The sequence below is a fragment of the Lynx canadensis genome, chromosome D3 (assembly GCF_007474595.2).
Source record: "Lynx canadensis isolate LIC74 chromosome D3, mLynCan4.pri.v2, whole genome shotgun sequence".
Lineage (NCBI taxonomy): Eukaryota > Metazoa > Chordata > Mammalia > Carnivora > Felidae > Lynx > Lynx canadensis.
Window position 1 is genome coordinate 93,378,604 of NC_044314.2, and position 24,230 is coordinate 93,402,833.

General features: G+C 41.6%; 1 protein-coding gene and 1 pseudogene across 1 annotated transcript in view; one reads left to right on the forward strand and one right to left on the reverse strand.

The window, feature by feature from the left end:
• The first annotated feature begins 366 nt into the window (after window positions 1-366).
• The window catches only part of ZNF10 (zinc finger protein 10), a 66,302-nt gene continuing 42,438 nt past the window's right edge, over window positions 367-24,230 (forward strand). Inside the window, exons 1-3 of the mRNA XM_032595354.1 lie at window positions 367-1,801; window positions 3,772-3,867; window positions 16,874-18,029. Of these exons, the coding sequence (XP_032451245.1) occupies window positions 1,594-1,801; window positions 3,772-3,867; window positions 16,874-18,029 (1,460 nt within the window). The 5' untranslated portion in view covers window positions 367-1,593. The remainder of the gene's footprint in view (window positions 1,802-3,771; window positions 3,868-16,873; window positions 18,030-24,230) is intronic.
• LOC115498867 lies at window positions 5,834-5,943 on the reverse strand (annotated as a pseudogene).

Here is a 24,230-nt window from a genome sequence, read left to right on the forward strand (position 1 = left end):
CTTCCTTTTTTCTTTCCCAGGGCATCTGTGTGCTTCAGGACTGGGGGACAGAGGCTTGCTTTCTCCGGAAGCGCCCTGCTCTGGCCCTCCCCTTCGGGCACCTGGACCTGAGGGGACGTGGGAAGGTTGACGGGAACGCGTTGTCCGGTTGTGGGCGGGTTTCGGACCTGGGGGAAGGTCGGGAGCCGGCGGGGGAGGGGGCGGGTGTGTTAGGTCACTTCTTTCTCGGAGTGCTTTACTCTGTCCCTCGCTCCAGCTACCCCTTTCTCAGTCGTACATATTAAAGTTTATTTTTGAGAGAGGGAGAGAGGAAATCCCAAGCAGGCTCCTCGTTGTCAGCGCAGAGTCAGAAGTGGGGCTCCATCCCAGGAACCGTGAGATCATGACCTGAGCGCAAATCGGGAGTCAGATCCTTAACCGGCTGAGCCACCCGACTGCCCCAATCATATTCTAATTAAGCATGTACTTTCAGCACCTGTGTCAGTGGTCTCAAAGTGGAATTCCTGGACCAGCAGTATCAGCATCACGTGAGAACTTACTAGAAACGTATAGTCATGAACTCCCTTCCCATACCTTCTGAACCAGAAACTCTGGGTGTGCAGTTCAACAGTCACTCCCAAGTGACTCTGATGCGTGACCCATCCTGGGTGTGGGGGGTTCAGCTGGGGCAAACAAAATCTCTGGCAGTTGTTTCACAGAGGTGGGGGTAAGAAGGCCAACTGTTTGATTTAGTTCCTGTTTTTAGTTCTACTTCTCTGCCCTACATACATTGTCTCATGCTTGTCTCCAAATCCAGATGCTCTCCCAAATTTGCTGGGGAGTCCAGTTTCCATCTGTGCTGCAGATTCCGTTGTTGAGAAAATAGCTTCCTTTACTAGTCAGTAACCTTTATCGCTTAAAACTTTTTTTTTTTTTTTAACTGTAAGATACAACTGCCATGCATCTGGAGCTCTTACTAGTTTGACCCCTTTTAAAATTTCTGCTCATGCTTAATGGTTCTGTGGGTTACTGAAGCAGTGCAAAAGCAGGCCGTGAAGTGGGGCACATTATTACTCCTAACCCTGAGGGGAAAGCTTTTGGTTCCATTCTGGGATGGGGGACACGTCTTCCTTGGGTAGTCTTTCTTACTGCGTATCCTTGTTCTGTGACACTGCTTACATCCCGGGTAAGTTTCATAGCCCTTTTTTCAGGAATGGCGGTAACCGTGTTGCACTTGAGTGCATGCCCCTTTTTAAAGGTACTGCTGCTGTCTGCTGTAGCCGGTTGTTACCATGAAGATATTCTTGCCGGATCTCATTAAAATAGGCTGCTATCAAGGAAAATATACACTGCCTACTGAATACAAAGGGACTGTCTTTGTTATTCATTAAGTGTTCTAAGATTCTAAGAACTTGAACAACAAAAGGCAGAAATCCATGTTGTTCATGTGTATAATCCTTTATCTTTCACAAAATGGTAAATTATGTCAGGACAAATTGTATTTATTTTTTTCCTTTTCTCCACTTATGCAATAAAACAAAACAGCTAGGCTCTTACTAATTAGAATTCTGAAAACCCCCATTTGCTACTCTATGCATACACTGTCTACTCTCCATGGTGAGACTCATTTCACTCCTAATCAGGGCCTTTGGGAGCATGGGTGCTGGTTGTGCAGATATCTGTATATCATTTCAGGGGTCAGTGACATTCAGAGATGTGGCCATAGACTTCTCCCAGGAGGAGTGGGAATGGCTTCAGCCTACTCAAAGAGATTTGTACAGACATGTGATGTTGGAGAACTACAGCCACCTGGTTTCGCTGGGTAAGTGTATTCCTTCTTATCTCCTCTAAGTCAGAATTTAAACTTGGGGACGGCTGTTGTAAATCTTGGTTTTCTGACTTAATATTCCCAAGGGAGGTATGTTAGTTTTCTTTTTGTTTGTTTTTTACATTCATTCATTCATTATTTTAGGGAGAGAGAGGGAGAGGGAGTGTGTGAGTGGGGAGGGGCAGAGGGAGAAGGAGGGAGAGAATCCTAAACAGGCTTCACGTTCAGCAAGGAGCCTGATGTGGAGCTTGATCCCACAAGGCTGGGATCTTGACCTGAGCTGAAATCAAGAGTTGGGCGCTCAACTGACTGAGCCACCAGATGGCCCTCTTTTTTAACTTTTTAAGATGGATTATAAGCACTGAATCCTAAGCGTTCATGTTTACATCTGGTAGATATTTCTTTTTCTTTTTCTTTTTTTTTCTTAATGTTTTTGTTTATTTTTGAGACAGAGAGAGACAGAACATGAGCAGGGAAGGGGCAGAGAGAGAGACACAGAATCGGAAACAGGCTCCAGGCTCTGAGCCGTCAGCACAGAGCCCGTTGCGGGGCTCGAACTCACAGACTGTGAGATCATGACCTGAGCCGAAGTCGGACGCTCAACCGACTGAGCCACCCAGGCGCCCCAAGATATTTCTTTTTCGAAAAATTTTACTTATTTATTTTTAACATTTATTTATTTTGAGAGAGAGTAAGTGAGCGGGGGAAGGGCAGAGAGAGAGGGAGAGAGAGAATCCCATGCAATCCATGCTGTTAGCGCAGAGCCTGACACAGACACTTAACTGACTGAGCCACCTAGGTGCCCCTAAAGATTTTATTTTATTTTTATTTTTTATTTTTAATTCTTTTTTAACGTTTGTTTATTTTATTTATTTATTTAAAAAAAATTTTTTTTCAACGTTTATTTATTTTTGGGACAGAGAGAGACAGAGCATGAACGGGGGAGGGGCAGAGAGAGAGGGAGACACAGAATCGGAAACAGGCTCCAGGCTCCGAGCCATCAGCCCAGAGCCCGACGCGGGGCTCGAACTCACGGACCGCGAGATCGTGACCTGGCCGAAGTCGGACGCTTAACCGACTGCGCCACCCAGGCGCCCCACGTTTGTTTATTTTTGAGACAGAGAGAGACAGAGCATGAATGGGGGAGGGTCAGAGAGAGGGAGACACAGAATCTGAAACAGGCTCCAGGCTCTGAGCTGTCAGCACAGAGCCCGACGCAGGGCTCGAACTCATGGACCATGAGATCATGACCTGAGCTGAAGTCAGCTGCTCAACCAACTGAACCACCCAGGCGCCCCTAAAGATTTTATTTTTAAGTAATTTCTACATGTAGTGTGGGGCTCAAACTCACAACCCTAAGATCAAGAGTTGCATGCCCTACCAACTGAGCCAGCCAGGTGCTCCTACATCTGGTATTTCTTTAAAAAATTTTTTAGGGGCGCCTGGGTGGCGCAGTCGGTTAAGCGTCCGACTTCGGCCAGGTCACGATCTCGCGGTCCGTGAGTTCCAGCCCCGCGTCGGGCTCTGGGCTGATGGCTCAGAGCCTGGAGCCTGTTTCCGATTCTGTGTCTCCCTCTCTCTCTGCCCCTCCCCCGTTCATGCTCTGTCTCTCTCTGTCCCAAAAATAAATAAACGTTGAAAAAAAAAATTTTTTTTTTAATTTTTAAAAAAATATTTATTTATTTTTGAGAGAGAGAGTGCGTGTTAGCATGAACAGGCAAGGGGCAGAGAGAGAGAGAGAGAGAGAGACAAAGAGAGACAATCCGAAACAGGTTCCAGGCTCCCAGCTGCCAGCACAGAGCCTGACGCTGGGCTCGAACCCATGAACTGTGAGATCATGACCTGAGCTGAAGTCGGATGCTTAACTGACTGAGCTACCCAGGCACCCTTGGCATTTCTTTTAATGGCTCCTCTTCTAGGGACTGAAGGACTGATTTTGAATTTATTTCCTTTTCTGCAAGCAGGTCTTAACATTTCTAAGCCATATGTGGTTTCCTTATTGGAGCAAGGGAAAGAGCCCTGGTTGGAGAAAAGAGGTGTGAGAAGAAATCTGTTTTCAGGTGAGTAAGTTAATAACAACCCAACTAATCAATGAGAATGCAATACTTTTTTGTATGTTGGTTGGAAAGTTTTCCCTTAAAGATAGCAGAGGTATGGAGACTATGAAGTCTTGCCCACACAGCTCCATAAGGAACCGCGTTCACACCCACTTACCAGTCTGCCTTTAGTTCTCATCTTATGCTTTCCCCGCTTTCTTACAAATAGATGTGTGCTTTCTTTCCATCGTTAGCTCTGTCTGGGCTCTGGATTTCAATTCTTTTTGAATTCTTCTCCCTGTCTTTCTTGAAATTGACCTCTGTTTCTGTTGCCTACGTTAAAAGGTATATATTTTTTCTGTGTACTACTGTTCCAGTTAGCCACCTTGGAAAGACTGATTCTTTGCTTTTTGGTTACCTGATGGCTTTATTCGTTCACTCACACATTCCTTTAATGTTTATTTAAAAGACTTTCTCTTAGGTGCTACAGAGAGTAGAAAATATAAAAAAGTATAATAACCACCAAAGAAATTATAGTCTAGTGAGATATAATAGGTCTATAAATAATTTCATTAGATGTCCTCAAATTGTCAGTTCAGCAGTGAGGAAAAACGAATTCCTATTTGTTTAGGCCTAGATGATTTGGATAGGGATAGTAGTAATAGAAGCAGAAAAGACAGGAAAGAGATCAGTTTTGGAGAGTAAGTGCTGAATTAGTAAGGAGATGTGCTTGGTGTGAGTAGATGATGGTATTTCCAAGTGAAGAGATGCAGAGGCTGTTGGAATAGATCACGGAAAACAGTTCAAGTTGGAGATGTAGATGTGGGAATTTTAACACTCAGAAGCAAAAATTGAAGCCCTGAGATTGAGCAGTGCCTGAAAACCTTCACCTTCAGTTGACAGTAGAATGGCTGGTGAAGCTCTTTAAAAACAAATGGCCGTGCCCTGCCCTGGAAGAGTCTATGGAGAGTAGACTTGAAGATCTGTGGAGCCTAAATTCTTTATTTACGCAGGGTTCTGTAAGTTCTTTCGTTGATTCTGAAACGAACCTCTCCTGGAGGTACACTGACCTTCCACTGAGATAACCGGAGACTGCCTCCGTGTGCCGGAAGCAGCAGCTTGGAAGGACTGGTGAGGGAGCAGGAGCAGGTGTCAGGAACACTGAGCTCCATCTGTCGGGAGAGCGGTGGTTAATTGCATGTGCTGCAGACTTCCAGGAGGGTGTGGAAGGTACTGATGTGGGCTGAAGTCATGAGTGGAGCAAATGCAGGGAGAGTTCTTCATTTAAGTATGAGCTGAAGAACAGTGTCCTCTTGTACATGTAAAAATAATAAAACCAATAAAACTGTGTACAGGGGAAGGGAGGGAAAAATTGCCGCTAGTCCCACTACTTCCTCCCTCCCTCGCTTCCACCCATCTCTGTGCCCGGTGTGGGGCTTGAACTCATGACGTCAAGGATCGAGAGTCTAATGCTCTCCCGAGGGGTGAAGTGCCCCTCCGTTACCTTAATACAGCTTGTCCAGTTTTTGTGTGTTCATTCTAGTACCTCTGTCTCCCTTTTTTTTTTTTTTTCAAACAGAGTAGGATTTATTGGTGGCACAAAGGTGGGGGGCAGTGGTGCTGAGGTTCTCATGAACACAGGGCTTGCCATGTGTCCAGGGGGCCACGATTAGGGATGTATTTGACCCCATAGTTATTTGGGATGAACTGTTTTTTCAGTCATCATATCTTCAAATTCATGCGCATTAGAGTTAGTGAAGCCCCACTTCTTGGAGATGTGGCTCTTCCGGCAGCAGGGAACTTGAACTTGGCCCTGTGTACGGTGCCAATCACATGCTCCTTATTCTGCAGCTTGGTATGGATGGACATGATTTGGCCTGTGCGGACCCTGGCCATGGTGCCCTGGGGCTTTCCAAAGGTCCCCCCACGTGCCTGTCTGGAGCCCAGATTGGGGATAGCATGAGGTCAGACATGAAGGTCCACTGGAAAGGACTGCCTCCTCTAAGGCAACTCACAGAAGCAACAGGCTGCATATACGACTGAGGAGGCTGCACACCAGGCCCCATGGGGAGACAGCACGGTTGGCTTAATTGGCTGCAGTCCAGTACATTTTTGAAAGGTGAAATATCACACAGAAATAATGCATAAAACATAAATCTGCAGCTTAACCAATTACTAAGACACCCATGTAACCACCACTCAGGTCAGTAAATAGAACACTGCCAGGTCCCTAAGAACTTTCTGAGTGTTCACTCCTGCCCCCACTCAAAGGCAGCCTTCTCTTTAATGGGAGTAACTTAGTTTTCTTTATAGCTTTGTCATCTGTTTGTGTCTGTAATCACTATAGTTTAGGTTTGTATGTTTGTGAACTTTACATAGAGGGGTTCATAATGTATATGTTGTGATTTGCTTCTGAAAAGTACTTTTAAGATTTATGCATTTTGCATATTACCCTAGAGGTCGTTTCATTGTACAGCTAAGCCTTCCCCCATTTATTCTATTATTGAGGCCTTCTTGGGTTGTTTGTGTTTTAGGGCTGTCGCAGGCAGTGTTACTATTGTCCCTGTATCCTGGCACGGGTTTCCTGGGGTGATATTTAGGGCTGGAATTGCTAGGTCAGAGGACAGTGACCCTCCTTCACATTATTAGATAATGCCAAAATGTTTTCCACAGTGCTTTTACTGACTTACGTTCTCACAAACACCGTACGTACGTGGGGTCCTCTTGTTCCCCAAACTCACCAATGCCCAAAAGTTAGGCACCATAATATTCAACTCTCAGAATAGTGTGCAGTGGTAGCTTGTGGCTTAAGCTTGCATTTCTGTGTCCTCCTCGTTAGGATAGTGGTGAGTGTCCCCGCCTGTCATAAACTTGCATTTCTCTGATTACTAATGTGGTTGAGCACCATTCTGTGTGTTTATGGGATATTTAGATACCGTCATTTGTGAAGTGCCTCTTGAAGGTTTTTGCTCATGTATTGGATGACTTACCTTTTTCTTACCGATTTGTAGAAGTTACATATCTCAGATTCAGATTCTTTGCTAATTATTGTCACTCACTGCAAATATCTTCTCTCACATGTGACCTACTTTCCCCCTTAATAACTTTTTTTGATGAATGGAAATTCTTTTTTTTTTTTTTTAATTTTTTTTTTTCAACGTTTATTTATTTTTGGGACAGAGAGAGACAGAGCATGAACGGGGGACGGGCAGAGAGAGAGGGAAACACAGAATCGGAAACAGGCTCCAGGCTCTGAGCCATCAGCCCAGAGCCCGACGCGGGGCTCGAACTCCCGGACCGCGAGATCGTGACCTGGCTGAAGTCGGACGCTTAACCGACTGCGCCACCCAGGCGCCCCGATGAATGGAAATTCTTAATTTTAGTGTGGTCAGATTTACCAATCTTCCCCTTTATGGTTGGACTGTTTAAGAAACTGTTTCTTACCATGAGGTCATAATGAAGACATCTTCCTGTATTTTCTCTTAAAAAGCCTGGTCTTTATGCCATTCACATTTAGGTCCATAGCCTATTTTGAGCTTATTCTTGTGCGTCATGTGAGTTACTCGTCAGTTTTGATCCCTTCTGTGAGCAGATCCAGTTCTCATAGCACCATACACTGATGTGTCTGTCCTTTCCTTTTGTTGTCTTCAGTTTGTCATAACTTAAATACCATTTTTTGTGTATGTTTCTGGGTTCTCTGTTCTTTAGTGAATCTCTCTTTTTCTATCCTTGCATACATCTATTCAGTCTTAGTCATGGATTTAATAATGGATAACATTTTACTGTATTTGCCTTACGGCACCCTTTTTTTGCTGAATAATTTAAAAGTAAATTACAGGGGCACCTGGGTGGCTCAGTCAGTTAAGCGTCTGACTCTTGATTTCGGCTCAGGTCATGACCTCATGGTTTGTGGGTTTGAGCCCTGCGTCGGGCTGTGTGCTGTCAGCATGGAGCCTGCTTAGGATTCTCTCTCTGCCCCTTTCCTGCTTATGCTGTCTCTCTCTCTTTCAAAAGAAATTACATTAAAAAAAAATTTTTTTAATAATAAAAAAAGTAAATTATAGACATCTCAACATTTCACTCTACAGTACTTCACTATCGATGAATAAATGGGACATTTCCTACATGAGCAAAATGTCATTTTTCATACCAAAAGAACAGTTTTGCCTAGTATTTTTAAAATTATTTATTCATATAAGTTTTTAAATTTTTGGGGGGGAGAACGTGTGTGAGCGAGCACACACTGCGGGGCAGGGACAGAGAGAGGGAGAGCGGGTGAGTTGCCAGCAGGCTCCAGCCTCCACACTGAGCCCGATGCAGAGCTCGATCCCATGACTGTGAGATCATGACCTGAGCCAAAATCAAGAGGCAGTTGCTTAACTGACTGAGCCAATCCAGGTGCCCCTAGTATTTTTTTTAAGTGCACTGTCCATACATAAATGCGTCACAAGTGTGTGCTGGTTGTCCTGCCCTGCAGGATAATGAAACGTTTCTGTTTCTCTGTATGTCCTGTAACTTTCATTGTAATGTATTCATTTTGATATTTTAAGACTTTGGGTCTTGTTTAAGTCACATTGAGATGTTAATTTTATTTAAGCAAGTTTGAAGCCATCAGTTCTAACCTCTCTCCTATGTATGCGGCTCCGGGACAGCCCTGTCTTTAAAGGCTTTGTGGGTCTGTTGTACTTGTCTTGCATGTGCACCTCCTACTGGCCTTTCCGAACTTGCGTGGTTTGTTCCCCTTTGTTTCCGTTTTCACAGTTTCTAGTATGTGATGCAGGGTCAGATCCATGCACGTGCAACTCAGGGATGAGCCCAGGATTTCATACACAACTTTACGGGAGCACTTTCCTGAGCTACCTCTCCTACACGTTTTGGCTCCCAGGCCCCCCTCTTTCAAGTCTTCTGGGTAGAAAGGCAGACCTTTAGTTTCCCCTCTGCTCTGTATTTCCTGCAACTGTGTCTGCCTCTGCAGCTGAGTAACAAGGAGACAGGGAGAAAAAGAATAAAAATGGGTGGGATCCCTGTGCTCTTGGGAACACGGATTTTTCTGCTGAGAGAGAAAACTCCTTTCGTAGAGTTTTAAGAGCCTGTATGGCCACCACTGCTGCTAGATGCCTTGGGGTTAGGCAGGAATGGGAAATGAACAGACAAAAGATAAGATTTCTCTCTGACTAGTATAGACCCTCTTTCCCATTCCTCAGACCAGAAATAGAGGCTTCTCTGGGAGCTCTTTTTCCTCATACCTACTGCCCAGTTCCTGGTTTCATGCTGCCTTTGGCTTTAAGCCTGGAGAGTTTGGAGGGGGAAAAAAACCTAAGAAACTCACCACCAGTTCACTGTTACTTTAAGGTCTGATTTCCTTCTCTAATCACCTTGCTACCCTTTACTTTTTAGGGCTCTTAGATGTGCATTCTGTGCACAGCGTTTACCTACATGCAGTAGGAGAGACAGGTCAGAGTGCACGAACTCCATCTTTACATGACTGGAACCATTCATCTTGTGTTTTGTAAGTGGAAAAAAAAAGCAAAGTTATAGCATGTAGAAAGAGGATACTAATAAAATGAGAATAGGAAGTTCAGTCTAGATTGAACAGGAGTATAAAGTAAAGTAAAAGGAGGAAAATGGTGGGGATTAAGGATGGTTAGGGAAAACATCGGTCAGATCCTGATCGTGCAGGCGCTTTACAAGCCATGTTAATGAACCTAGAGCTCCTCCCTATTAGGGAGTCATTAAAAGATTTTAGGCAGGCGAGCATTTTATCTTAGCTAACATTTGGAAAACAGGTTTGTCGGAAGCAAGACTAGGAAACAGCTCTCATTTAAGAGGTGTTGCCGTGACCTCGGCCAGATGTAATCATCACATGAAGTATGGAGGGGTCCAGGGAATGAGTGGAGGAACGCAGGTTGGTAACAAACTAAGGAAGTGGACTCAAAGGGACCTGGAGAAGCCTGAGGAAACGTAGTTGACAGCACTCTCCATGGCGTTGCTGGGGGAAAAAAAAAAGTGAAGGGGAAGGAAAGACTGTCAATTTGTGACTGAGTTTTGGGGCTTTGTGGGATACTTGAATATATCAGTTCAGTAGGTAACTGGGTATCATTCTGGAGCTTAAAGAGATCACAGTGCTTCTCAAATTTCAGTCATTTTGAGAGTTTTAAAGCACATATTTCAGACCCTACTCTGGAAAAATCTAAGTCATTACATTTGGTTTAGAACCCAAGAATCTGCATTTTTTATTTTTTTAATTTATTTTGAGAGAGGGAACACGTGAGAGAGCATGAGTGGGGGAGAGGCTGAGAGAATCCTAAGCAGGCTCCACGAGGACAGTGACACAGGGCTCAATCTCAACAAACCATGAGATCATGACCTGAGCTGAAATCAAGAGTCAGATGCTTAACTGAGTCATGCAGGCGCCCCAAGAATTTGCATTTTTTTAAGTTTATTTATTTTGAGAGAGAGAGAGAGAGAGAGAGTGCGAGTAGGGGAGGGGTAGAGAGAGAGGGAGAGAGAGAATCCAAGCAGGCTCTGTGCTGCCAGTGCAGAGCCTGATGTGGGGCTCAAACTCACGAAACCGTGAGATCCTGACCTTAACCGAAACCAGGAGTCATACGCTTAATTGGCTTAACCGAGGTGCCCCCCAAATTTGTATTTTTAACAAGCTCCCAGATGCCGATACTGAGCTAAAGTACATATATGGGAGTTATTTTCACAGCTTCTTAAAATTTTGAATCTTCCGTGTAAACTCCCTGCATTCCCTGTATGTTGTTGAACTTATTCTTAAGCAGCTTTACCTAGTTTCTTTTTTTACAAGTCATATTGCTTTTCTGCAGGAATGCTAGTGAATTTGTATATTTATATCCCTCAGTCTTTATTGTAGCAATAAAAATACCCTAAACCTTTCTTTGCTATAAATACTGTAATGCTTTTTTTTAATTAATAAACTTCTTAAAAAGTAGTTTTAGGTTCACGTCAAAATTAAGTGGAAGGTACAAAGAGTTCCTATATACTCCACCCCCACCACAACTTCTGACACTGTGGACATCCCATACCACAAACTCATATCACAATAGTACATTTGTTACAACTGATGAACCTAGATTGACACATCATCACACAAAGTCCATAGTTCACATTAGAGTTCATTCGTGGTGGTGTGTGTATTCTGAGGGTTTTGACAAATGTATAATGAATGACATGTGTCCACCATTTTAATAGCGTACAGAATACTTTTACTTTCCTAAAAATCCTTCACGATCTGCGTGTTCCTCTCCCCCCACCCCGCCCTGAAACCCCTGGCAAACACTGATCTTTTTATTATCTCCATGGTTTTGCCTTTTCCAGTGTGTCATATGGTTGGAATCATACAGTACTTAGCGTTTTCACATTGGCTTCTTTCACTCAACATTGTGCATGTAAAGTTCCTTTATACCTTTTCATGGTTCAACAGTTTGTGTCTTTTTTTTTTTTTTAATTTTTTTTTTTTAACGTTTATTTATTTTTGAGACAGAGAGAGACAGAGCGTGAACAGGGGAGGGGCAGAGAGAGGGAGACACAGAATCTGAAACAGGCTCCAGGCTCTGAGCTGTCAGCACAGAGCCCGACGCGGGGCTCGAACCCACGGACCGTGAGATCATGACCTGAGCCGAAGTCGGATGCTTAACCGACCGAGCCACCCAGGCGCCCCAGTTTGTGTCTTTTTAGTGCCGAATAACGTTCTATTGTCTGGATGAAGTACAGTTTACTTTTGCATTCTCCTACTGAAGGATATCTTGGTGGCTTCCAAGTTTTGGCAATTTTAAAGAAAACTGGTATAAACATTCATATGCAGGCTTTTGTGTGAACATAACTTTTGAATTAATTTGGGAAGATACCAAAGAGTGCAATTGTTGAATCATGTGGTGAGAGTATGTTTGGTTAAGAAACTGCCAAACTATTTTCCAAAGTGGTTCTACCATTTTGCATCCCCACCAGCAATGAATGATAGTTCCTGTTGCTTCACATCTTTGCTAGCATTTGATGTTAGTGGATTGGATTTTGGCCATTCTAATAAGTGTGTACTGGTATCTCATTTTAATTTAGAATTCTCTCATAACATGATGTCGAATATCTTCCCATATTCTTACTTGCCACCTGTGTATCTTCTTTGGTGCAGTGTCTATTTGGGTCTTTTGTCCAATTTAAAATTGTATCGTTCATTTTCTCATTGAGTTTTAAGAGTTCTTTGTATATTTTGGATGCTAGGTCTAAACAGATACGTCTTTTGCACATATTTTATCCCAGTTTGCAGCTTGTCTTCCCATTCTCTTGACGCTGGTTTTTGCAGAGCATAAGTTTCTTATTTTAATGAAGTCCATCCAGCTTATCAATTACTTTCATAGATCATGCTTTTGGTTGTTGTATCTAAAAAGCCATTGCCATATCTAAGGTCATCTAGGTTTCCCCGTGTTATCTTCTAGGAGTTTTATAGTTTTGTGTATTGCATTTAGGTCTATGACCATTTTGAGTTAATTTTGGTCAAGAGTGTAAGGTCTGTGTCTTAATTCATTTTAATGCATATGGATGCATAGTTGTTCCAGGACCCATTGTTGAAAAGATGTCTTTGCTCCTTTGTCAAAGATCAGTTGACTATAATTATTCTGGTCTATTTCTGAGTTCTCTACTCTGTTCCATTGATCTACTTGTCTTTCTCTAGAACCAAACTGTCTTCATTACTATAAGTTTAGAGTAAGTCTTCAGGTTAGGTAGTATCAGTCCTCCGACTTTGTTCTTTCCCTTAAATACTCTGTTAGGTATTCTAGGTCTTTTGCTTCTCAATATAAACTTTAGAATAAGTTTGTTGAGATCTGTAAAATTGCTTTCTGGGATTTCATTGAGTCTGTAGATCAGGTTGGTAAGTGTTGTAGACTCTAAGTCTAAAGTTCTCTCTTGTCTAGCAAAGGAGCGGGATACAGGATTAAGGCGAGAGATGGCTAATGTCTGGGAATAGACAAGAGCACTGAATAAGGGTCTTTGCCCCGTTTTTATTGGGATCAGAAGGCTAACATGGTGACAGATGTGCACAAAGTGACAATGAATCTGTGAACATTAACTCATGGACGTGGCGGAAAGGGGGTCTTGAAGATATTTGGGGTTAGGTGTTTGGGTTAATACAAAACAAAATCCTGGTGCCGGGCGGCGGGGCGGAAGGTTGTTTACAGTGGACATGGGGCACCACCTCTGTTTATCTCAGCCTAGGGGATGAGACAGGTAGGGCGAGTAACCTCAGGGTTGACAAGGCACCTTTTCTTTTGTTAACCATCTCCGCTCAGGGCAACTTTGCCTGCAGCGCAGAGTAGCGTCTATAGCCCAATTTACCTGTTTATCTAACTTGGTCCTTCCCTCCTTTCTGCTATAGTACTAAATTGGGGGGCACTTCTGCCCTGAATGCCTAATCTTGTTTATTTCACATACCTCTGTTCTATATTGGTACCTTTGCACCTCCCTATTCTGGGGCCTTTTCCCCTCCCTCTCTATTCTGGGGGCTCTGCACCCCCTCGCTGTTCTCGGGTGCCTTTGCCCCTCCCTCTCTATTCTGGGGTGCCTTTGCACCTCCCTGTTCTGGGGTTCTGATCTTATTACCCAAACTCGGGTGTGAGCATCTTATGGCTTTGTCCTTCTTTATGCCTTTGTAACCCATTGGTGTAAGCCCAGGGGATTCCTAAGCTTATTTCCCACAGGTAAGAATTGACATCTTGACAATATTGAGGCTTCTTATGAATGTGGAATATTTCTGTCTCTCCTGTTACTTCTTATTTCATATCTTTCATCAGAGTTTTGTAGTTTTCCTCATACAAATCTGGTACATGTTCTATTGGGTTTATACCTAAGTATTTCATTTTTTTTGGTATGCTAATACAAATAGTAATGTCTCAGTTTCATACTGCATTTGTTCATTGCTGGTATATGGGAAAGACTGACTTTTGTACATTGACTTTATATCCTGCAACCTTGTTATAATTACTTATTCCAGGTTTTTGGTTTTTGGAATCTCTGCATAGATAATACTGATATCTGCCAAAAAAAAGTTTTATTTCTTCCTTGCCAATCTGTATACCTTTTATTTACTTTTTATGTCTTTTTTTTTAATGTTTGTTTTTGAGAGAGAGAGAGAGAGAGAGAGAGAGAGCGAGCACACGAGTGGGGGAGGAGCAGAGAGAGAGGGAGACACAGAATCTGAAACAGGCTCCACGCTCTGAGCTGTCAGCACAGAGCTCGATGCGGGGCTCGAACTCACAAACCATGAGATCATGACCTGAGCCGAAGTCGGACGCTCAACCGACTGAGCCACCTAGGTTCCCCTCGTTGTTTTGTTTTTTTTTTTTTTAGTGTTTATTTTAGAGAGAGAGAGAGAGACCAACAGAGCATGAGCCAGGGAGGGGAAGAGAGAGAGGGAGACACAGCATTGGAAGCAGGCTCCAGGCTCCGAGCTGTCAGCACAGGGCCTGACATGGGGCTTGAACTCATGAACCACGAGATTGTGACCTGAGCTGAAGTCAGACGCCTAACTGACTGATCCACCCAGGCACCCCCTTTTCATGTCTTTTTACATTAACTAAGAATTCCATCATGGCATTGAAAAGCAGTGCTGAGAAGGGACATCCTTCCTGTGTTCATATTTAGCAGGAAAGCTTCAGATTTTTCACCATTAAGTCTGACATTACCTGTAGATTTTTTGGTGTTCTTTATAGCTTGAGGAAATTCCACTCTATTCCTAATTTGTTGAGTTTTTGTTTTTTTGTTTTTTTTTAATGAATGGGTGTTGGATCTTGCAAGGCATGTCTCCTGATGGTATGTTTCCTCAGTTTTTGTCTCAGAAAATCTTTATTTCTCCTTCACCTTTGAAGTATAATTTTGTAGGGTACACAATTCTAGGTTGGTGGATTTTTTTTCTGTCAGCATTGTAGTACGTGAAGTACTTCCTCAATGATCTTAAGTAACGTGATAGAGGATTTTTTTTTCATGAGAAGAGAGTCAATGCATCTAAAATTTTTTGCTTTGAGCATATTAGGTTTTGATTTATCATAGGAACCCTTTGTTACATTAAGAATGAATCTTTGTATCTCTTTAGGCTTTTAATAAGTGTAAGTGCTTTGTTATAGCAGATCCATTTGGGAATTACCAAAAAGCGTGTGGGCATAGTAGGTGATGGAAGAAGGGGAGGTGATGTTGAGTGAAGGAAGAGGGGGGTGAGGAATATATAATTAGCGTTCTATTTATGTCTTGTACCTAATTTTCTTGGTTGTGCTTTTGACTCTCAATGGTCTGGGAAACCATATGGCAGATAATATACTAACTCTGTGCAGTTAACATCAATGGCTTTTTCTAATATCATGAAATATCTAGGTTCACCTGACTTATAATATATTTCAGTTCCCAACTAATTTCCTGAATGAAGCCTTTGTTTATCTGTTGCAGTGATTTTTATGTGTTGTTTCTGATCTTTTATACAATTTTTATTCTAAATATAATGAATTTACTCCTTTCTTACATTATTAATTGTTTTCTTCTGTGTCTTCTTTATCTCCCTATTTAATTTCTCAGCTCATGAAAAGAATTATTCAGTTTATATCCCCAGGGCTCTTACTGAGGTGCTCAGTAGATATGAGATTGGTTTATAGAGGAGTCAGGAAAGTAATGTGAGATTTTCCCTTTATTGGGGCGCCTGGGTGGCTTAGTTGATTAAACATCCGACTTCAGCTCAGGACATGATCTCGCAGGTTCAAGCCCCGTGTCGGACTCTGTCTGACAGCTCAGAGCCTGGAGCCTGTTTCGGATTCTCTGTCTCCCTCTCTCTTTGTCCCACGCTGCTTGTGCTCTCTCTCTGTCTCTCAAAAATAAATAAGCATTAAAAAATTTTTTTTTGCTTTATTGAGATCATTTTCTTAGCTGTTATTTCACTCTTTCCTGTATCCTAATCTTTCATTTTTACATGCCTACCCTATAAATATAGATCTTGATCCTTTGTTCAGATATGTATTAAAGCAATAGATCTATTTATATTTCCTAGAAGCTTATGGTCAGTGATAATAGAAGATAGCACCCCCTCAAACAAAATAAATGTCACAGTGTGTTTTAGAGGAAAATGAAGTTTTTAATGTGTTTTTGGATATAATTTTAAACTTCCAGAAAGCTTGCAAGAATAGTATAAAGAATAACCACAAGCTTGTTACTGAAATTTACCTACTGCGGACATTTTACCTTGTTTGTTTTATCCTTTGGTATATGCTTTTTTTCTTGAAACATCTGAGAATAAGTTGCATACATCATGGCCTTTTACTCCTACATATTTCCTAAGAATTAGGATATGAGTGAATATATTTTTTAAAAAGTCTTCATATTATTCATATTATAGTTTCTGTTTCCCCCCCAAAATGATAAAGTTAGCCTGGAGAAAATCGGGGCCTATGTTTGTCTATCAAAAGCATCTGATGGAAAGACACTGTTACACCAAAGTAGAGTGTCAGCTGTCAGTTTGGAAAGTAGAGTTAGAGTGAGGGTCATAGACCGTCATTGTCAGAGGTACCTTTTACTTATTTGGTCATTTAGAATAAGTTACTGTAAGGTGTTCCAAAGGCATTAAGTAAACAGAGTGTGATGTCTTTGTGGGACGTGAGGAACATTTGTGGTTTATTAGCAGCATTATGAAATTGTCTTTCTCAAGTCATTTTGGCCTCAGATAAAGTTTAAGTGGAGCTGAGGACTAAAACCCATCCTTCCCAATTATTTATCTTCGTGTTCTGTTTTATCCTCCCTCTTCATTTACTTCTGCTTAGCTTTTCTTGTTATTTACCTACATCTCCCCTCTGATATGTTCTGAATTTCTGGGCTTACTGTTCTGATTTCAGTCTCCACGAGAACTACAAAAACTGTGAAAGCTATGCACTGCTGAGATGCCTTTTTAAAAAATCTCTCATTAAAAAAGTGAGGAGTGGCTTTATCTTACTCAACACAGAAAAAAAGAGAAACAACTGCTTTGTTTTTTCATTTTCAGAACCAAATCGTGAGGTCAAAGAGTTTTCTCAAAAAAATGTCATTTATGAAGATGACTTACCCCAGTGTTTGGTAGTGGAAAGAATTCTAAGCCACGGCCCTGAATATTCCAGTTTTAAAGGAGGCTGGAAATTCGAGGAAGATACTCAGATGCAAGGAAATCAGGGGTGTATCCGGCAAGGAACAGTGTCTCATCAGGGAGCCCTGTCTCAGCACACGAGTATCAATACCATGGAGAGGCCCCATGGATGTCATGAATGTGGGAAGACTTTCAGTCGGCGCTTTTCCCTTGTGCTACATCAGAGAACTCATACTGGAGAGAAACCATACGTATGTAAGGAATGTGGCAAAACCTTTAGCCAGATCTCAAACCTTGTGAAACATCAGATGATACATACTGGAAAGAAACCCCATGAGTGTAAGGACTGTAATAAAACGTTCAGTTATCTCTCATTCCTCATTGAACACCAGAGAACACATACTGGGGAGAAACCCTATGAATGTACTGAATGTGGAAAGGCCTTTAGCCGTGCCTCAAACCTCACTCGACATCAGAGAATTCATATAGGGAAGAAACAGTATATATGTAGGAAATGTGGGAAAGCCTTTAGCAGTGGCTCAGAACTCATTCGCCATCAGATTACACATACCGGAGAGAAACCTTATGAATGCATTGAATGTGGGAAGGCATTTCGCCGTTCTTCACACCTTACTCGGCATCAGAGCATCCATACTACCAAAACCCCCTATGAATGTAATGAGTGTAGGAAAGCCTTCCGATGCCACTCATTCCTTATTAAACATCAGAGAATTCATGCTGGAGAAAAGCTCTATGAATGCGATGACTGTGGTAAAGTTTTCACATGGCATGCATCCCTTATGCAACATATGAAAATTCATACTGGAGAAAAGCCCTATGCGTGTACTGAATGTGATAAAACCTTTAGCCGGAGCTTTTCCCTCATTCTACATCAGATAACTCACACTGGGGAGAAGCCCTATGTATGTAAGTTTTGCAATAAGTCCTTCAGCTGGAGCTCAAACCTTGCCAAACATCAGAGAACACACACTCTAGAGAACCCTTATGAATATGAGAATTCATTTAATTATCACTCGTTCCTTACTGAACACAAAGAAATTCACGCTATAGAGAAAACATAAGAATATGGATTAAGAAAAGCAAACAGTTAATGCCTTAACTTTGACTTCAAAGGATTCTTGGAAAGAAGCCTTATGTGAATATGTTCAATGTGAAGAAAAATGGGTCATACTTGATTCAACATCCTGGAGAAAAAATAACCTAGGAATATGTGGGAAAGCCATTAATAGCTTTGCATTCTTTTTGTAATATCAGAAGATGAAATCAGTCAATACTGAGAAGCCTTCATTTGGTGAGATTCCCTTACTCTACATTTGTAACTTCCTACCAGACAAGGATACGTGGCCAATAGATGTGAGAAAGCTTTTAATTAGAAATTGGCCCTAATTCTGCATCTGTCGGCTCAAACAGGGCAGAATGTGTGGGTAAGATTGCACTTTTTCTTGGACATCAGAAAATTCATAATGAAGCAAAGTCATGCAAACACAATGATTCAGGAGTGTTTTTTGTACCATGCAGTATTTATTAGGTTTTAAAATACTCTTCTAAAGAGAAAACACAACACTATAAATGAACTGAATATAGGGTGACTTTCTGCATTATATCAAACTACAGAATTATACTGGGGGAAAAACTACCATTGTAATGAGTGTGGCAAAATCTTAAGAGTTCTGAGAAGTCATACTGAAGGGAATCTGTGGGAGGTTTTTTTTTTTTTTCTCTTTTTTTTCTTCTTTTTTTGGGGGTGAGGTGATTTTTGCTTTAAAGCAAATTCAAAAAGCTATGAATAAATATTTTATTTTCTAGTTAATTAATCTAGTACTTGCAGAGTTTTTTCCACACATTTGTGATTGTGAAAATGCAACTACCACAATATCGATATCACTAACAAGAGTAATGCGCTTTTGTTGAAACATACATGATTACTGAAACCTTTTTAATATATTATGGCTTTAACTGTGAGACAATTTAGATTTAAGGTTATGCTAATTCATGTTTATCCTTGAATATGACTAGACCTGTTTTAGTCTGAAATAAATGTAAATAAGGTGTGTCACAGGAAAATGCCAAGGTACTTTTCCTCTTGTTCCATTTACAGTAGGAACATTTCTTTTGTAAGCACGTATTTGTCAAAATAAATCAGATGATGTTTTCACTCTCCATGTACACCTTGCCCATTTTTTAATGTCCCAGTTAAAGGTGTATCTTTCAAGCATCTGTCTGTCTCCTTTTAAGAACTTACCTTGCATTTAATATAGATAATATGCAACTTAGCACTTGAATAAGTGCCTTATTTAAGTCTGTTTTTTTCATGTATGGGTAAATCTTTCACAAAGTGAGAGGCTGGCATTTTTCTCTCCTACTCCTTGTGACATACATCGCTGCTGCCTAATAATTTTCTCCAAGCCTCAATCTCTACCAGAACAACTCCGTGGTACAAATCCTCCCTTTCCTTTGGTGTGCCTGGCATTATTTTCCTAGCACCATATGGGGGTCTTTGGTGAACAAAAATGTATTTATCATTTTAATTTTTTTTAATGTTTTATTTTATTTTTGAGGCCGAGAGACAGAGCATGAGCGGGGAGGGTTAGAGAGAGAGGGAGACACAGAATCCGAAGCAGGCTCCAGGCTCTGAGCTGTCAGCACAGAGCCCGACGCAGGGCTGGAACTCACAGACGGTGAGATCGTGACCTGAGCTGAAGTCGGAAGCTCAACCAACTGAGCCACCCAGGCGCCCCAAATGTACTTATCATTTTAGAGGTTTGTAACATTGAGACGTGGCCATAGACTTGTCTCAGGAGGAAGGGGCTGATTGGACCCTGAGCAGAAGTTATGTTGGAACATAATGACTGACAACTATGGGAACCTCATCCAAGGTTACTATTCCTGCAAATTTAGAACCTGAACTTAGGTATCTTTGCTTTCTCTTTAGGAAATAGGGAGTGGGCTTTAAATTGCCCACCTGGATTCCTTCTCCATATTCTTGAGAGAATGAATTAAAATTGGTACAAGTGGGAAGTGGCTTGCTTGTTTCCTTCTGCTTTTGCTTTTCTTGTAATAGCTTTTCTGCCTTTATATTAAGAGATTGGGTCTGGATCTAGGAGGAACCATAATATTTTGAAGTATCTATTTTTTCCCTCTTGTAAGCAGGACTCTCTGTTTCTAAATCAAATGTGACCTCCTTACTGGAGCAAGGGAAAGAATCAAAGAATGATGGAGAAAAAATGATAAGAGGCCTCTGATCAGGTAAGGGTGGGGCAACCAGGCAGGGAGCACCTTTGCAGGTAGTGGCCCAGCTTACCAAATTGCCTGAATCATTCTTTCAAAAATAACAATTTGCCCATAAAATTCCCTTCATGCAACATCATCCTGAACTATGTAACTCATCCTAAAGGTATTCTCAATTTGTGGTTGAGATATTTCAGAAAATAAGAACTATGCCATTATTTTTAATTAAATTTAAATACGTAGTTTCTAGATTATACAATAAGAGGTGTCAAGACACTACTAAGTAAGAAAGAAAGTGAATGGTTTGTGGGAATTCTGTTATACAGTATGTTTTGTCATAGCAAGAAGGTGCTGGCAAGGTTCATAGTTGCTTTCTTTCTCAATTTTAGCACACAAATCTGTTCCATCTTTCCATATTTAACATAATCACTTTTTGTAAGCTGTAGTGCTTTCCAATGGTAGCGGAAGCCCAAAAAAGAAAGTTGCCTGTTTTTCAAGGAGAAATTCTGCAAAAATAGCCAGACACACTAAGATATAACAGCAAACAGTAGGAGAAAAATGTACGGATGATATTGCACTTTATTTTTTGTAATGTTTCTTTTTGAGAGAGACAGAGCATGAGCGGGGGAGAGGCAGAGAGAGAGGGAGACACAGCATCTGAAGCAGGCTCCAGGCTTTGAGCTGTCTGCACAGGACCCGACGCAGGGCTCGAACCCACAAACTGTGAGATCGTGACCTGAGCTGAAGTCGGACGCTTAACCGACTGAGCCACCCAGACACCCCGATACTGCATTTTAGGTCACTTGTAGAACATAATATTATTTCAGTTCCTATTTGTATGCTTGAGACAGAAACAATGGTGAGCTATAGTATGACCATCTCAATACACATGAGGGGGTAAACATCCAGCTTGAACGCTTTTTTTTTTTTTTTTGAGAGAGAGAGAGAGAGAGAGAGGGAGAGAGAATGAGCAAGGAAAGGGGAGAGGGAGAGAGAATCCTAAGCAGGCTCTGTGCCCAGTGCAGAGCTCAACACGGGGCTCAATGTGGGGCTCTATCCCATGATCCTGGGATCATGACCGGAGCCAAAATCAGGAGTTGGGTGCTTAACTGACTGAGTCAACCAGGTGATCCCCAGCTAAAGCATTTTGATCTATGTAGTAGTTTGTATTTCAGACACGATTTTCTTAGGATTGCATATTCGAGATGTGTAAAGTTTAGTGAAACATGCTCAGGAATGCAACCATTATTTGAACTGAGAGACACAGTATTTTCATTATTCTGTTGTCCTTTGTTCAGTTATCCATATAGTATAAAAGCATCATACTCCAAATGAATAGGTCTATCCTTTATAGAAGAGCACATTGGGTAGTCATTCACATAACACATGGTATCTTCTGGAATATGACTCCTGTATAATTACTGTGGGAAATCTTCCTGAGCTGACTTTACCTTCGGAATAATTATATTGTATACTGTCAAGCTAGGTCTACAGCTGAATGACTGTCCACATCTGGCAACTCCTAGATGCAGCTGTCGTGCTGTTGTGAGTGTAGAATGTGTACCAGTTTTTACTGTTCTCTCTTCAAATGAATGTGATGTTACTATCAGGTTGGATTCCACTGCTACTTCTAATGTTTTCAACAAGTCTACTTTCAAATAGGATGAAGTATTGTGGCAACAACCAGATAAAGCAGATAAGATACAAATATATTTTTACTAGTTTTTTTTTAATGTTTATTTATTTATTTATTTATTTTTATATAAAATTTTTTTTTCAACGTTTATTTATTTTTGGGACAGAGAGAGACAGAGCATGAACGGGGGAGGGGCCGAGAGAGAGGGAGACACAGAATCGGAAACAGGCTCCAGGCTCTGAGCCATCAGCCCAGAGCCCGACGCGGGGCTCGAACTCCCGGACCGCGAGATCGTGACCTGGCTGAAGTCGGACACTTAACCGACTGCGCCACCCAGGCGCCCCTTTAATGTTTATTTTTGAGAGCGAAAATGCGAGCCGGGGAAGGGCAGAGAGAGAGGGAGAGAATTCCAAGCAGGGTCCACACTGTCAACACAGAGCCCAATGCAGGGCTTGAACCCACAAACCGTGAGATCATGACCTGAGCCAAAGTCGGATGTTTAACCAACTGAGCCCAGGCGCCCCTTTAGTAGTTTTTTGTTGTTTTTTAAATGTGTATTTATTTGAGAGTGTGAACGGAGTAGGGGCAGAAAGAGAGAGAGAATCCCAAGCAGGCTTTGTGCTCCCAACACGGAGCCTGATGTGGGGCTTGATCCCACCAAACATGAGATCATGACCTGTGCTGAAATTAAGAGTCAGGTGCTCAACCGACCGAGCCACCCAGGTGCCCCTCAAAAATCATATTTTTTAAAGGCATATTTGAACTGTGGAAGCAATGATGACTAAATGGACCAAAATTCCAGAGGGAAATCTCAAGTTTTTGTGGTCATTTGAAGGTGACGTGGCAGATTAGCAACTTGAGAAGCTTCAAGTGCACACAGCTGGTTCCCTCTCCTGGGACATTTGCTGAATTTTAGGGCTGTGCAGAACTCTGAGTGGCTAGAATAAAAGCTGAAAGAGTGAAGTATCTGCAGTGTCTGTGGTACTTAGGAATGAGAAGCCCACTAGAGACGGGCGACTGCCCAAAATAAGTAGCCAGTCTTCTCCTCAAGCCATCTGTGAAAATTTGAAGCTGCATGAGGTAGGAGGTTAAGGAGACGAGGACCTACCAAGCCCTCGGATTTAAAAGCTTTAGGAGAGTCCTGCCTAAAATACAAAGGCTAAACAAGGCTAACATGAGGCTTATTAAAAATGCAGTGTAGCTCTGAGCCAGCTCAAACTTATGGGACTGAGGTGATTAGCACCTCAAACAGAGGAAAGGAGAAACTCTCTGGTAGAAGGTAATGTAACCTAGAGCCCCTGTGGTTCTTTTAAACATGATGTCTGGTACACAATTAAAAAACAAATTACTAGGCATGTGAAGGACAGGAACATATATAGATATACTTCATTTTAGTGTGCTTTGCAGATACTTTTTTTTTTTTTTTAAACAAATTGAAGGTTTGTGGCGACCCTGTGTTGAACAATTCTATCTGTGCCATTTTTCCAACAGTATTTGCCCACTGTATGTCTTTGTGTCACATTTTGGTGATTCTCATAATATTTATTTTTCGTTAATATTATATTGAATTGCTGCAATCTCATGATAAAATTTTAACAGATGAGGAGTTGCTTGTTATCAATGAGCAAAGAAGGTGGTTCCTTGAGATGGGATCTAGTCTTGGTGAAGATGCCGTGAAGATTGTTGAAATGACAAAGGATTTAAATTATTACATAAACTTAGTTGACAAAGCAGTGGCAGGATTTGAGAGCGCTGACTCTAATTTTGAAGGAAATTCTACTCTGGGTATAAAGCTATCAAACAGCATCATATGCTATAGAGAAATCATTCTTGAAAGGAAGAGTCAATTGATGGGTCAAACTTCTTTATCTTAAGAAATTGCCACAGCCACCCCAGCCTTCAGCAACGACCACCCTGATCAGTCAGCAGCCATCAACAGCAAGGCAAGATCCAATACCAGCAAAAAGGTTATGAGTCACTGAAGGCCCAAGTGGTGGTTGGCATTTTTTTTTTTTTTAGCAATAAAGTATTTTAAAAACTAAGGTGTGTGGGTTTTTTTTTTTTTAATAGAAATTAACAATATAGCACACTTTATAGACTGAAGAGTAAACATAACATATGCACTGGGAAACAAAAAAAAATCATTTGACTTGCTTTCTTGTGATATTGTGCTTTACTGTAGTGGTCTGGAACTGAATCCACAGTATCTCTGAGGTATGCCTGTAATCAATAAGAGACAAAACAGACGAGAGAAGCAGACATACAGGTGCCTAGATATTGGGGGTTTTAGACAAGGATTTTGATGTATGGTTAATATGTTAAAATACAGGAAAGAATGGAAGAAAAAACAATTTCAACTAGTAAGAAGAATCTATAAAAAAGGCAAGTGGCTAT